At 36.9% G+C, this 15,869-nt stretch overlaps 1 protein-coding gene and 1 non-coding gene across 2 annotated transcripts; both read left to right on the forward strand.

Annotated features, from left to right (window-relative positions):
* Positions 1-10,198: 10,198 nt before the first annotated feature.
* Positions 10,199-14,891, forward strand: LOC132640486 (uncharacterized). The gene is made up of 3 exons (XM_060357087.1): positions 10,199-10,375; positions 11,894-12,124; positions 14,661-14,891. Exons 1-3 carry the CDS (start codon positions 10,358-10,360, stop codon positions 14,706-14,708), a joined length of 297 nt encoding a protein of 98 aa, XP_060213070.1. The 5' UTR covers positions 10,199-10,357; the 3' UTR covers positions 14,709-14,891.
* Positions 14,892-15,133: 242 nt separating this feature from the next.
* On the forward strand, positions 15,134-15,214 carry TRNAL-AAG (transfer RNA leucine (anticodon AAG)). The gene has a single exon. It is a non-coding gene; the product is annotated as a tRNA-Leu (tRNA).
* Positions 15,215-15,869: the final 655 nt, after the last annotated feature.

A 15,869-nucleotide genomic window follows, 5' to 3' on the forward strand; every position in this document is an offset into this window, starting at 1 on the left:
ACTTTTAAAAAAAAAATGGTCCATAAAATTTTTAAAAGTATGTATTTTTTGTTTCCGTCAAATTTTTTAATATGTTTTGTCTGTTGGATTTGAGAAGAACTTTAATAGCTATATAATAAACTGCATTAAAATTATAAAAAATTAATAAAAAATAACAGATTCTTGAAATCATTGAATTCTCGGAAGGGCAGCATAGAGAAGATGAGCATCGAAGAGTTGCAGAAAATGCCTTTTTTTGGAATAACCAATTACCTGCAAATGAGAAATGAACTTATTTATTTCTGTCAAGAATTTTCTTTTTCCTCTTATTGTTAGGTTTATTATATTATCCATACGTGGTAGTTGAATAGTGATCATTTAGTGAAAATAAAATATTTGCTATTTCTACTCTCCTTTCCTTCTTTTTTTTTTTTTTTTTGAGGTCTATAATGTGCTTTAGGGAAGATATTTTGGAGTAAATGACAAAAGCAGTCCTTTATGTTTGGGATTAGGTTTAAGGTAGCCCCTTAATTATTCTTTTGAGCAATTTTAGAGCCCGTTTGGCTTATTTGATTTAAAGTAGCTGATAAACATTAAGTGTTGATAAGTATTTGTAAGTGTTGAAGCTGATTTAATAAATAAGCAGTTACGCGTTTGGATAAAAGTGCTGAAACTGATAATAAGTTGCCAAAGTGTTTGGCAAAAAAGTGTTGATAAGCATTTTTCTGTTAGAATAACTTAAATACCCTTAAAGTTGTTTATACTAATAAGAACGTAAACTCCAAATTAATTCAAATACAAAATAATTTATGCCTCATTTATTTTTAATATAAAATTGATTAGATAAAATTGTTTCTTATGAACATAAATTATTTTGTGATAAGCTAAATTAAAATCATAAGCTTTAATAAAATAGTTAATAATTATACTAAAATTCGTTAGTATAACATACTCAAATATTATAAAAAAATATTTGAATAGAAGAAAAGCATATGCAATTAATGAAATTTTCTTTGTTGCTACTTAAATTCATATATTCAACTGTGATAAAAATTCTAAGCAATCAAATCACGAGTTGTTGGGGTTTAATTTTTAAAGACGTAGGGTGAGGAAGTGACGTGATGGAGAGGGTTAGGGGTTTTGTTAGAGTAAGGGTATTTTAGGGATTACAAAATAATATTAGGGATAGAGTAGTAAAAATCTTGATCAAGCAAAAAGTGCTTATAAGCTTTCATGGATTACAAAATAAAATTAAAGATAGAATAGTAAAAGTCTTGATCAAACTAAAAGTGCTTATAAGTTAAAAAATAATAAGTTGGGGGAGGCCAACGTTTGGCTTATTGCTTATCTTAGCTTATAAGCACTTTTATTTTTACCAAACATGCAGATAAGCCAAAAAGTGCTTATAAGTCGGTAGCTTATAAGCTTAGCCAAACACCGTCTTAGTCCTTTAGATTTGTCAAAATTGAACACTTTAAACAAACACAAGTATCATTTATTTAACCGTAATATTTTCATGATGACACGTTCCACACAATTGAACATTGATGACAGGAAAACAATTAACGGTATAACTACCAGAGACAACAATCTTTGCATTAACATTACAAGAAATACTTAGGGCTGATGTTTTCAGATGGCTAGTAATCCAATCTCCAAAGTGCAGAGCTGAATATCTTATATTCGTTGGGATAAAAATTAAACTTTTCTTATGCAAAGGGCCTTTTGCAGGAAACCCCTTTGGTTGATCATCGTGTGTCGTCCTAAAGTAGTCACAAAATATTTTCAGCAAAAAAAGTGGCCTTGTGTGTAGCCTGTAGGCATAACTTTCTTTGGCCAACATAATCAAATTAAGAAGAATCGTCCTATAAGAGCCTTGTGCACAAATCCCTAGCTCTATAGTCTTGTGTAAGCATAGCATTTATGGTCAAACCCGTTCAACCCAATTAAGAATTGAACCCGCAAGCTCCTTGTGCAATAAGCCCCTATATAGGCGATTGTCTCTTGGCCCACAAAACTTTGAAAAAAAAGAAGAAGAAGAAAAAGAAGATAGTTTTGTACACAAGCATAATATTTTTAGTCGAACCAGCTCAACCTAATTAAGAAGAAGCGAACCTGACAAACACATGTTTTCCCTACTAGATATATGCATGCCGACATTGACCAGGAAATAAAGTTAAAATGATCACATATATAGAGGACATGTTAAGGATATTGTCATTAAGTAATTAAATTCTGAGGTTGCATAGTTTCTATTTTTAATAGGGACAAGGCATCATTACCCTCCTCACCTAGTAGCGTTTTTGCTACGACGCACCTTACCTAATTTTTTATCCTATCGCCCCTCTAAACTATTTAAAATCATAATATTTTGCCCCCTTAAGGCTGACGTGGACACTCGGACCAAATAAATTATATGTGGTGTGTGCACGCGTTGTGGGTCCCACGAAGCCGCTACCTTCTATCTTTTTAATTTATTTATCTTTATTACTCTACCAACCCATCCCCAATTATTTCCCAAACCAAAACCCACCCAAATATTATCCGACCCAACCATGGATTAAATTATCATACACAGAAATTGGGGAATAAATTAAAAGCCCTAAATTAGAAAAGGAGAAACAATTTCGCTATTTTCAAGCCCTAAAATATCATACACCATAACTAGTTGAAAAAGGAGAGAATTTGAGACTTGTGTTCTTCTAATTTGGGTCGGGTAATCTTCTAATTTGGTCGGGTAATGGGATGAATATATGAGAATGGAGTTTGTTTGAGACATGGGTCATATTTGTTTTGTTTGTAATTCGGGTCGGGTTTATTATTAAAGGAATTAATTTTGAACGGTGGGGGAATAAAATGGAGCTTTGGAATTGACACGTGGAAGATTCCCATTGGTTAGAAACTATTTTTTGGAACTCTTACGCGTCTCAAATATTTGGTCACACGCGAGTGTCCACGTCAACCTTAAGGGGGTAAAATATTACAGTTTTAAATAGTTTAGGGGGTGATAGGACCAAAAATTAGGTAAGGTGTGTCGTAGCAAAAACGCTACTAGGTGAGGGGGTAATGATACCTTATTCGTTTTTAATACATGAAGATGAGCAGTCAAGTGGTTGATCTATGTTCAAAATTGTTTCACATGGAGTCAGAACGATCTTGAATGATGAGCAGTCAAGTGGTTGATCTATGTTCAAAATTGTTTCACATGGAGTCATAATGATCTTGAATGATTGCTTGTAATTCTTGATTGATGTCTTGTTTTACTCGAGAACGAGCAGAAGTCCAAGTGTGGGATAATAGGTCATTTTAACATAGAATTTATGTATTTTACCTCATATTTTGTGTGCTTTTTAAGTGCTTTGGTTAGTGAAAATTGACCTATTGATCTTTGTAGGAAATCAATCCGTGATTTGTATTGATGTATGAAAGTCATTATATACAAAGTAGGTATCTCCCTATCAGAATGATACTAGGCTAAATTATAGGACCTAATTACTATACATAAGGAAGAGAATATTACAATATTTACATACACTATTACATAGTCTATCACACCCCCGCAGTCGAAGCAGAAGGTTGTCGTACGCTTAGACAGTCGAAGCAGAAGGAAGACACAGTAACCTGATGTGGATCGGCGAGTGTCTGGACAACCACCCCAATCTGCATCTGTATAAGAAACAAGAGAGGCAATGGAGGATTTGTACAGATGGAGACAAAACTCAATAGTACCTTGAATGTATCGGACTATGCGTTTAAGAGCATGCATATGTGCAACCTTTAGATCATGCATGTGAAGGCATACTTGTTGAACCGCATAGGAGATGTCTGGTCTTGTGAATGTAAGGTACTGCAATGCGCCGGCCAACTTACGATATTGGGAGATCATCGCAAAGAGGCCCCGCCGTGGCACCAAGTTTGGCTTTAGTGTCGACCGGTGTCTGACTTGGCTTACAGGCAGTCATGCCCGCACGCTCTATAATATCTGATGCATAATTTTTCTAAGAGAGAAACATACCGTGTGAAGTCCGGGTAACAGCGATACCCAGAAAATAGCTTAGAGGGCCCAAATCCTTCATAGCAAATTCGGCACTAAGCAGAGACATGATGGATTTTCTGAGAGCATCTGAGGAAGCTGTGAGAACAATATCATCAACATATAGCAGAATGTAAGCAATGTCAGAACCTCGATAATAAATAAAGAGAGAGTGATCAGATCGACTATGTGAAAAACCAATAGTGGAGACATAGTCTGCAAAGCGTTGGAACCATGCACGGGGAGCTTGCTTAAGTCCGTACAACGATTTGTTCAAGAGACAGACATGATGTGGATGATTTGGATCCTTAAACCCAATAGGTTGATGCATATAAACAGTCTCATTAAGATCACCGTGTAGGAAAGCATTCTTGACGTCCAACTGATGAATGGGCCAAGAGTGTGCAAGTGCAATGCTCAAGATAGCGCGAATAGTAGCCGGTTTGACAATCGGACTGAAAGTCTCGTCGCAGTCAACTCCAACCTGTTGAGACCTGCCATCACAGTCAAGACAGGCTTTGTGCCTCTCAAAAGAACCATCAGATTTCTTTTTATAACGAAAACTTCACATAGAACGAATAAGATTCACATCAGTGGAACGTGGAACCAACTCCCACGTCTTATTACTAATTAGAGCATTATATTCATCAACCATGGTAGCTTTCCAATTGTGGTCATTTAGAGCACTGACAGGATTTCGTAGGATAGGCGAGATGGAGGAAGTGCTAGAAGTATTTAAGTTGACCGGTTGTTTAGGCTTAAAAATCCCATGTTGGCTTCTAGTGACCATGCGGGTGGGCTGATGAGCAGTCACGGGTGGGGCAGTGGGGGTAGGGGCTGTGGTGCAGTGACCGTGGGGTTGGACTGCTAGGCAGTGGGGGGAGGGTTGTTGGGCAGTCACGGGTGGAGCAGCGGAGGGGGGGGGGGGGGAGGGGCTGCTCGGCAGTGGGGAGGGAGGGGCTGGACCAAGGGAACAACGGGTGGAGGAGGCTGTGACAGAAAATGCAGGGTATCTGGAGAAATTCCATGGTCCAAAAAACCATAAGAAGTAGGGGTTGGTGAGTGCAATTTGGAGAAGGGAAATTGAGTTTCCTCAAAGATGACATGCCTTGAGATGATGATTTTGTTGGTGAATAAATCATAACATTTATATCCTCTATGATTCAACGGATAGCCCAAAAATACACACGGGATGGATCTTGCTTGTAACTTATGAATAGTTGTAGATGGGAAAAGTGGATAGCATAGACACCCAAAAATCTGGAGATGAGAATAGGAAAGGGTTTGTTGATAGAAAACTTGCGTTGGTGATTTATACCCAAGGAATTTGGTGGGAAGTACATTAAGGAGGTATGTGGCCATTTGGAGAGCATGATGCCAAAAAGAGGGGGGGGGGGGGGCATGGAAGAGTGGACAAGGAGAGTGCGATTATGTTGTTAATGGATTTAATTTTTCTTTCCGCTTTGCCGTTTTGAGGAGAGGTATGGGGGCAAGAAAATCAGAAATTTAAACCATTTGAGGCGCAAAAAGATTGAAAATGCCCATTGGCGAACTCCCGCCCATTATCACATTGAATGTTTTTAATGTCTCTTTCGAATTGAGTCCGTATTAATGCCTTAAAAGATAGAAAAGTGGAATAGACTTGGGACTTGTTAGAGATTGAAAAAGTCCAAATAAAATTACTATAATCATCAATAAAGAAAACATAATAGCGGTGCCCATTAGAACTTAAAACAGGAGATGTCCATAAATCACTATGAATGATATCAAACGGATAGTAGTAAATGACAATGAATCATAAAATGGCAATTTAACATGTTTCCCCAAAGGACAAGAGGTACAAAAAGAAGTTCGGGCCCTATTACATTCAATTAAGGCATTACTACAAAAAGAACTAAGGATAACATTTCTCGGATGGCCGAGTCGGGAATTCCACAAGCTAGGTGATGCGGCAATGAAGGTGGATGGTGGAGTGGTCCATTTTGTGGCAATGATAGGATATAATTCCCCGGTGCTCTCACATCTCATTAGGCGGCTCCCTGTCGGTAAATCCTTCACAGAAAACCCAAGAGGATCAAACTCAACAGAAACATTATTGTCCTTAGTGAATTTACGTACAGAAATAAGGTTTTTGATGAGTTTTGGAGCATGCAAGACATTTCGGAGACGGAATTGAGGATTAGGTGGGGGGTAAGGATGCATAACCACAGCCTCGAAGTGGAATAGTACTACTATTACAAACAATGATTCCAGAATTATTGCTCAAATTAAAATAAGACGTGAGAGTACCTGAGTTAGCAGTCACGTGGGAAGTTGCTCCGGTGTCCATGTACCAATTATCATCCGGTTGATGCATGGACAGAGTGTGCATGGTTGCCTCCACGTCTGTCGGAGTGTACCCAGAATAGGTCAGACCATGCATGGAATAGGCCTGCTAAGATCGTGGACCCGCACCGAGAATGCCGCTGCCGGTCCGCGGTGTGGTGGGACGCTGCTGCCATTGTCTCATCGGATATGGGAAGAGGGGCATTGGCCACTACTAGGGCGGCCAGGCAGGCTAGTAGTAGCCCCCTGCCGGTGGCTGTCTCGTCGGCCACTGGCCGTTGCTGGTCTGTCCGCAGCCGCCGCGGCCGGATTTCCCACGGTTGTTGTTGTTGTTGTTGTTGTTGTTACCCTTTCCTTTGTTCCAGTTAGAATTCCTGCCACGATTATTATCACGACGGTTAGTTGAATTATTGTTACGGCCAGGTGGCGGGGAGGGAGTATCATTATCAACAAGTAGAGCCGCGGGACTGGAATCGCGGGCACGTTCCTTGGCAGCTGCGTCTTCGAGCTTGAGTCTGGAGCAAACTTCAAAGAAAGAGGGCAGCACATCCTTCTGCTGGATGGTGGTGACAAAGTGTGCATATGTCTCGGGTAAGCCTGCAAGGAGGCGTAAGACCAAACGTTGGTCGGACACCGGCGACCCCACGTTAGCAAGCTGGTCCACGAGAGACTTGAGCCTATTATAATAGGCCATAACCGAGCCGAAGTCGGCCATTTTTTTGGTGATGAATTCAGTTTCGAGGTACGCTGCCCTTGAGTGTTTTTTATCTTGGAAAAGTTGAGCAACTCGATTCCAAGCCTTCTCTGCAACATCATCCTCCACGAGAATAGAGGTAAGAATATCATGGGATACGGTGGCATATATCCATCGAAGGACCACCGCATTTAGCCGTTTCCAGAGCGGAAGGTTAGCCGCCTTTATTGCGTTGTACGCGGTGAGTTCAGTAGTGTCAGTTGGTGGTATGATGTGTTCAAGTACGGAGTGGACGCGGGCTAGAACTTTGAATAGTGTCGCCCATTCGTGATAATGGCCGGTTTCCATGTCTAGAGTGATTAGGATTAAAGATTTCACATTCGTGACGGTTAAAGCAGAATGGAAATTTTTGTTGTCAGCCATTGAAGAGAGAAGAGGGAGGAGAAAGGGGTGGCGACGGCTAGGGTTAGGAGAGAAGAGGGAGGTGGACGGCTAGGGTTTAGGAAGCTAGGGTTTTTAGGAGAAACCTAGTATGATACCATGTAGGAAATCAATTCGTGATTTGTATTGATGTATGAAAGTCATTATATACAAAGTAGGTATCTCCCTATCATAATGATACTAGGCTAAATTATAGGACCTAATTACTATACATAAGGAAGAGAATATTTACAATATTTACATAGACTATTACATAGTCTATCAATCTTAATTTTAGGATCTTGATGTGTAGGAAGCCATGGGTGAAAAAGGAGAAGATTTAAGTTGAAACGAACAAATACACAAAATTGGAAGCAAACGAACAAGGCTAGTACGTTGCTTGGCCATATCGTCAGAGTTGGGCAGATTATGATAACGCAATTGCAGGCTAAAATAGTAAAGTAATTCCCCATCACATGGTCATTGCATGGGGAAAGGAAGAAAAATCACTTCGAAGCATTGCGCCAGGGTTCTAGCAGACTCACTTGGGTCTTGCTCGTTGCATACACTACTAGAAACAAAGGTTTTTCACACCAACATTCAGTGGGAAATTTATACTACAAAATATGATTTCTCACCTCATTCCCACCGAACTAGTTTCTTGGGAAAATGCATGGTAGGATACAGATTCCCATTGAAATGCTGGGAAATTTTCTAATTTTTCCATGTGAAAACACTACAATTTTTCCCGCCGACATTTAGTGGGAAAATAGTCATTGATCATTTTTCAGTAGGAAATTCAATGGGAAAATAGAGATTTTCCAGCAGTGACAACAGGCACCACGCCCGGACATTGGATAGCTGGCTCATGCCCAGTACGTCGCATAAGCATCGTGCCAAGGCAACCTTTTTGCAAATTCCGAATTAAGGCAATGTCAAATGATATATAAGCTCTTAAACCTACTTTCAACTGCTTACTCGACCCGGAAAGGAGTACACACTATCATTGAAGTAGAATTGAGCTTTGAAGATCCTCAAGTCCTTTGCACAAGTTGAATCGAAGAGTTTTTCTCTACCAGTTTTCTATCTTCGTCGTTATGGAAATTGTTTTGACAATAATTGATGTGTTTTTCAGTTAGATAATTATTGTATTGGGAGAAAGAGGTATCTGGGGTTAAACATAGTGATCGGGTGTTCGGGAGGTCCGGAGGTGTCATAAAACTGGCTTTCACTTTTACCCACTCGGGTCACATCAGCCGACCTCGATCAGAAACGTTGGGGCTGCAGAGAGGTCACATCACCCGTACTTCAGGGTCTGAAAAGTCTAAACTTGACTTATATAAAGATAGCTTAGGGTAGAAGAAAGGCATCATCTTGCTCACACTCTTGTAACCCTTACTTTTTCTCTCAAGAGGGCAATAGACACAAGTTTATTATTTACGCATTTTTAGCTTCTTGAATCATTGTTTACCTATCTTGATAGCTTATTGTGCCTTATCCATATTCACTAGTATTTCAAAGCGGGCTCATAAAAGAGTTCTCGAGATTGGATACGATCCACTTGTCTTCAAACCCTATAAAAATAAATCTCTAATCGATTTTCTGATTAAGTCCGTTTTCACCGGAAAATAATAATGAACGGTTAAACCTCTCACTTAGGATTTTGATGGAACCTATTATTGGGTAATTTATTGACTGTATTTCCTATAATTAAGCTATTTTCTATATTCTCCTTGTTCAATGATATATTCATTGTGATTGAATGAAGAGATCTGTGTTAATTGTTCTGTTATATCTTGTAATACTTTGGGAAAATTTAGAACGTTAAGTTTCTGTTGAAAAGTGGAAGTTAGGCATAACACAACTTTGACCGGTTATTGTGAGTCGTTTAAACTGTCGCTTAATGTTAATTTGAAAGAATAAATTTAGAAAATTATTGCTCTTAATCAGGAGATTAGCAGTAAGAAAGAACTCATGATTAGAGAATCCACTATCCTAGGCTTTTTACTCAACACACACGACTATTTATTTAGTTTATTGTATTATTGTTGGATTTGTCGCCTTAGTAGTATTGATTAGTTGCAACCAAGTGTCAGCTCTCTTTAGGCCTAAAATGAATTCGTGCATCATAAGGCCTAAAAAAAAAAAAGGCAGTTCGATGCAGAAAATATCGCGCTTTGCAGGATCCGGGAAAGGGCTGCACGGGGGGGGGGGGGGGGGGGGGGGGGGGGTTGACGTAGACACCTACTTCCAAGTATTAGTGGCTGCTTCTACAGCTTAAACTTGTGACCCATTTGTCACACAGAGACAATTAGATTATTGCTCCAAGGTTCTCCTTCGTGCATCATAAGGCCTATTAAATAGAAAAAAAAAACTTTTTTACTAGAAATGTTGTCATTCTCAAGGTTATGAACGGGGACATTCAATTAAGAATGTATTCCATCTCACCATAGTTTGATGGTTGTCAAAGACTCATTGTTGAATCCAACATCGGTTCTTTAAGGGTGGGATGATTTATTTATATGATATTGGATACTCATAATGCGTTAATTCACTTTTAAAGGTTGAGTTAGGCTAAAAATTCATTTTCTTATTATAACTGGCATTGAACAACTCAATGCGACAAAGAAAAGGGGGACAAAAAGGCCAAAGTGCAAAAAGTAAAGTACCTTTATGTGAAATTTAAAATCCTAACGGCAAATTAGTATTTAAACCTAACCAAAGGGCCTACTTGTTCTCTTCCATTTTTCTTTTTATACCATCCTAATTTCTCATTGACTTGTCTACACAACACAGCAAAAACCCCTTCCCCTGTTTCTGTCAACTTCTCTACACCAATAACTGTTCCAGTTCTTGCCCTTTTCATATAAAAATAACTTCAGAATACTTTCTAAATTCGTCTTGCAATGGAAGATCGCAAAGAGGTAAAAACAGCAGTCATCTTTTGCTATTGCTTGCTTCTTCCTTTTTTTTTTTTTTTCAAATTTCTTTTCTCAACTTTTACTTTTTCTTGCTGTTGTTGAATGCATTTGGTTGGAATTTAAAGCTGTAATTGTCTTGTTTTTCTGAGGTATTACCTTTCTTGATATTTATACTTATTTGTGCCCAGTGTTTATACCAAATTAAGTAATTTGATTAACTATAGAAGTTAAAAACTAATGTGGGAATATATACTAGTAGCACTTAATCATGATTAAGTCATAGATGTGCGTGTGAAAGATAGATATCTTGCATTTATTGTCCATATATAAACATATGGTCAGTGGGGAGCCACATGCATCCAAGAACCGACACCCTTCGTCAAAAAATTACACCGTATAAATACGTAAAAAGAACTTTTATATATATATATATATATAATGTGTTTTATCCCTTAATTTCGTCTTATATTTACTTTTTTATATTTTGACACATCTTGATAAAAAAATTAGTTCCGCCACTGCGTATGGTGCGGCTACGTTTTTAGAAATGCACGAACTGTCTATGCGTAATTGTGCAAAAGAATTTATCGAAATTTTTTGTGTTTAGATTTTTCCAGGTTTATTCAAGTTTAATCAATATGATCAATTTTAGTCTTCTAAAGGATAATATGTGTGAAGAATTTGTGTTAGAAAATTAATAGGGGTAATTAGTCAAAATTGTCTTTTCATACTCTTCTTCTGGGGTTGTCTGAGGAGTTGTGGACGACATGACTTTGAATTTTCATTTGTTTTAAAAAAAATTGTGGTAGAATGTTGGCTCACGGTAGTCAAATTTAAACTTTGAATTGTAAGCTAACCGTACAAATAGTTGAAAATGGAAAGGTCAACTAAGGAAAAATATGTATCATCTTCCAGCTAGACAATATACAATGCACATATATTTTTGTTAATACTTCCTTAATAAATTTATTAGTGACATGATAAGCCAAAGAATTGTACTCAACTGAGCACGAAATTTAAATAAAAAAGATCAATTAAAAGTATTTGTCTAAACTATGAGTCTCATTTAACTGTTTTTTGGTAGAAAACAATATTTATAGTTATAAAGGAGAAGTATTACCCAAAAGTTTCTTAGCAGAAATAGTCCATAATTTGTCTGCCCGTAGCGCGTCTGCGACAAACAAAGGAGGAACTGATATATAGAGTCAAATCTCTCTCTAAAACAATGTCATTAACATATAATATAACATAACATAAAAGATCCGTTTCACATAAAACATGACTGTTATAATGAAATATTGTTATATAGAATGACTATTATAGAGAGGTCTGACTATATACAACTTGTTCAAAAGTTTTTCTTGCCTCCTCGTTTCGCAAGTAGATTGGCGACCCAATGAAAAAAAAGTAAAATATCTTGTTTTTCTAAAACGTCAAATATTTGGAATAAATTCAAGTAGAACCGGTGGATTTGTTGATATGCAATTGACCATAAATTAATTTTCTCAATTTAATTTACAGAAGGCAGCACCATGGCTATCAGTGCCACAATTTGGGGACTGGGACACAAAAGGTGCCATGCCAGATTACTCCATGGATTTCTCAAAAATTAGAGAGAATAGGAAATATAACAAGTCAAGAGCCAGTCTTGGAAATGAGGAAGAATTCAATTCCTCAACTACAAGTAATGTGAATAAAGACAACTCACCTCACAATAATGATCAAAATTACCATCAAAAGCACTCTCCAACTGTAAGATTTTGTGACATTAATTATTTGTTTATCCTTGTTTTGCTAAGACTTGTGCTGCCTCATTTTTAGTTTTGAACTAGTACAGTTGTTTTTAGTTAATTTAGCAAGCTCCAATATGGCATCCAATTCATGGATGAGACTAGTAGTTGTCAATTATTTATGAAGAGCGACAAAAAGTATTTAGAGGGGTACATGTGATAGGGCCAGTGGTAGAGCCACAATACTATGACATCGGAGAATTATAGTGTGCAAATAGGGTAACATTTCTTTAATTCTGTAGACATAAGAGAACAATTTGTTAAGTGTAATGGCAAATATGTGGTTCAAAATTGTGTTAGGTCACAAGTTTGAATCCCACATATGCCGTTCTTACATCCTTTAGAATTCTCTTGTTAGTGTAATTTGTGGCTCCGCCATTGAGTAAGGCCATGATGCGAGCAGCGGAACTAAGTAGAGAAAAGGGGGCTTAAGTGAATGCCGTAAAAGATTATACTTCGCACATATGATAAAATAAACTTTTTTGGTTATATGTAAATTATTGAATCCCTTTGAAATGAAGAAAAAATGTGGTTTAGTGATAAAGGGGTTCAAAAGTTACTATAGATCATAGGTTCAAATCTCAACTGTGATATTCTAATATTTTGTTAAATTTTCTTGTATAATTTCTGGCTCCGCCACTGCATGGTGCGGCGCAATGCTTAGTTGTCTTTATAAAGAGATTGAACTTGCTTGCCAGTAGGTGGTGGCATGCAGGGACAAACCTAAAATTCTTTTATTATTTCTGTTTTTTATGTCAGTCATTAAAAGTGAGCAACAACATATATTTGTCAATCTGACGACTAACTTTAGTAACTCTTATATTGAGATATTTGTGACTATTTCCAAATTCAATGGCCGGGTTTTAGGTGTAAGTTGTTATCAAGACAACCTTTAGTTAGGTTATAAATGGTAGTAAATGAAAATTTGTGTTGGTTGTGCATTATTGGAAATCACTTGAACTTTTTAGCATACACAATAGGGTAAGAAGCGCAGTTATTGGATTCATGGGCTCCATACATAAATGGTTTTAATAAAGCACAAATGTTCTTCTCATGTGCATTTCCTCTCATAGATGTTGATAGAATGTGGTCATTGGATAAGTACAATCAGAGGCATATTCAGTAATTTGAGTCTATGAGTTTTGGGTTTTAGAAAAGACGGTTTAGTGCGTTCTGAATAAATTATTTATACATATTAAGTAGATTTCTTAACACAAATATAAATTTTTGGATAAAGCTACTGAATTTTGCCGAATCCGTAACTAGAACTCCACATCCGTCCCTAGTACAAAGTCACATGAAATTTGTGTACAGTTGCAAGAAAGTGATGTTTGCCTTATTGCATAAAGCAATTTCTCTTGCCCAGAAAATTGTTTGAGACTTTGAGCAAGTGTTCTAATTTTAGCAAAGCACATGCAATTGCTGTCACATGTCAGGTAGTGTCTGACTTGTGATGAAAATGTAGCTCTATTTGCAGATAAAATCTCTTCCACTTGTTTGAATGACATATCATTGATCTGAAAGTGTTAGTTTTTACGGTTTAACCATCCAATATATGAAGCTCATAATTTCAACGAATTTGGACTCGTGCATTGTTTAGGGCCTACTAAGAAAGGTGGAGCGCTCTTCACTAAAAAGTTCTCCATCTCAAGATTCGAACCCGAGACTTCTGGTCGATAATGTGGAGAGATACCACACCACCCGAACTATTCCTCTATCACAAAATTTTGTCCCCTTTCCTTTTATGGATGTTGTAGCAACGTGTCTATCTTCCCAAAAATAGCATTCGTTTTTGTCATGTGCCCTTGCCTTTATAAGGCTATGATATCCTAACCATACAAAATTAAGTTTAGAACCTGAAGAGATAAAACTTCAAAATGGAGAGGAAGACCACTTTTTTGCTTAATCTTCACATACAATTAAGGAAGATGCCACCAAAAGATAAGATGGGATGTATAAAATTCATCCTTCCTTAACTTAATCGAGATCTTTATCTTTAATCAGAGGTCTTGGTTTGAACACTGAGAATAGAGAAAGAGTCCTAGTCGTTGCACTGCGGTCCGTTTTCCGGCTGCACTTGCACGATTTGTGCTTCTGATTGGTGTCATCTCCAAACCTTAATGAATGGATTATAAAGGGTCAGCCTAGCGGGTAAGGTGGTCAACTTATAAGAGGACGCCCGCCTCCTCTTCGGACATGTCTTCCTGGTAGGGAGCGTTTCCCCTTTTATGGATTTTACACAGCTCGAATCTAGATTAGTCAGGCCAATAAATTCCAGATACCATATGGTTATAACAAAAGAAAATAAAGAAGATAAAATTATTAGGATTGTAGACTATGCTTATTGGCTAATGCTATATATGTTTCACTAGTTGAGCTGATATATTTTGGTAGCTGTTGCTTCTTCATAGTTCTTTTTCTTTTGCCATTAAATCATAGTGAAATTTCCACTTTAAACTTGTTTTAACATTCATTGCATTTCTAATTTCTTTTGCCAGACAAGGAGGAGCATTTTCAGTTACTTCAACTGCTGTGTGAAAGCTTGAAGATTTATGGGATTTATTTTCTTGTTCCGTGTAATGATAAATGTACCAAGTTCTTTTCTTCCCCACATTTTGAAGTTGTTAGAAATAGGAAATATTCTTGGCCTTTTCTCATATTGATAATCAACAAACTGTTTGTCAAGAACTGAAATCAAGTGTTAGTGATGATTGCTTTTTATTTGTCCACTGCTTCATGCTACAATTTGTTTTTAAAACGTTGGTGTTTAGGTCAAATTTGCATGCATCTTGACTATTTTATCGAGTATGCACTACATATTATGTTTTGCTATGAACTACGTCTAATCCCATGACCTTCGGGTTAATTAGTGAACGGGAAATAAGTAAAGAAATTAATTAACCAGTTTGGAAGATCTTTTAGTGCTGATTAGTTACGGTAATTTATTAATGTGCAACTTGAGAATCGTAGTGTTGAGATGGCCGAGTTGGTCTAAGGCGCCAGATTAAGGTTCTGGTCCGAAAGGGCGTGGGTTCAAATCCCACTCTCAACAGCTTCCTTTTTCTGTTTTTTAATTCGTTCAGAAAAGAATATGTATGTTGATTGAGACAAGTCGCCAATATTAGATTTGGGGAATATATGGAGGAAGAGATCACATATAATCTTGAGAAGTAGATAAGACATACGTCTTGTGTGTTTTAGGAGAGTAGATTAACACCAATGTCCATTACACATAAAATAATTACCCTTTCATGCCCCCATTACTTTTATACTCTCAAAACTATTTACCCTTCAAACCTATTATAGCATTTGTAGGTAATTTTCTCGATTATTTTTTTTATTTTTTATTTCTCTACTTCTTATCTCTTTTTCTTTCTTTTCTTTTTTCTCTTTTTATTTTATTTTATTTTTATCTTTGCTTTTTTCTCCTTTTTTGTTCATTTATTTTTTTTCAAATATATCATACTATTATTTAGTTTCTTTTTAACCATAATCTAATTCCATATTTAATTCTAGCTCCTTTTTTCGTTTTGTTTTATATTTTTTCTTTTTATTATTTCTTTATTTCTTGTTCCCTTTTTAATTTCATTTATTTCTTCTTCTTCTTCTTCTTCTTCTTCTTTTATCTTCATAATCTATTTCATTTACCGTTTTCTATTTTTATTTATTTTTAAATTGTGGTGATTTTCATTTACTTTTTTCTCCTT

Source organism: Lycium barbarum, chromosome 5, assembly GCF_019175385.1.
Source record: "Lycium barbarum isolate Lr01 chromosome 5, ASM1917538v2, whole genome shotgun sequence".
Lineage (NCBI taxonomy): Eukaryota > Viridiplantae > Streptophyta > Magnoliopsida > Solanales > Solanaceae > Lycium > Lycium barbarum.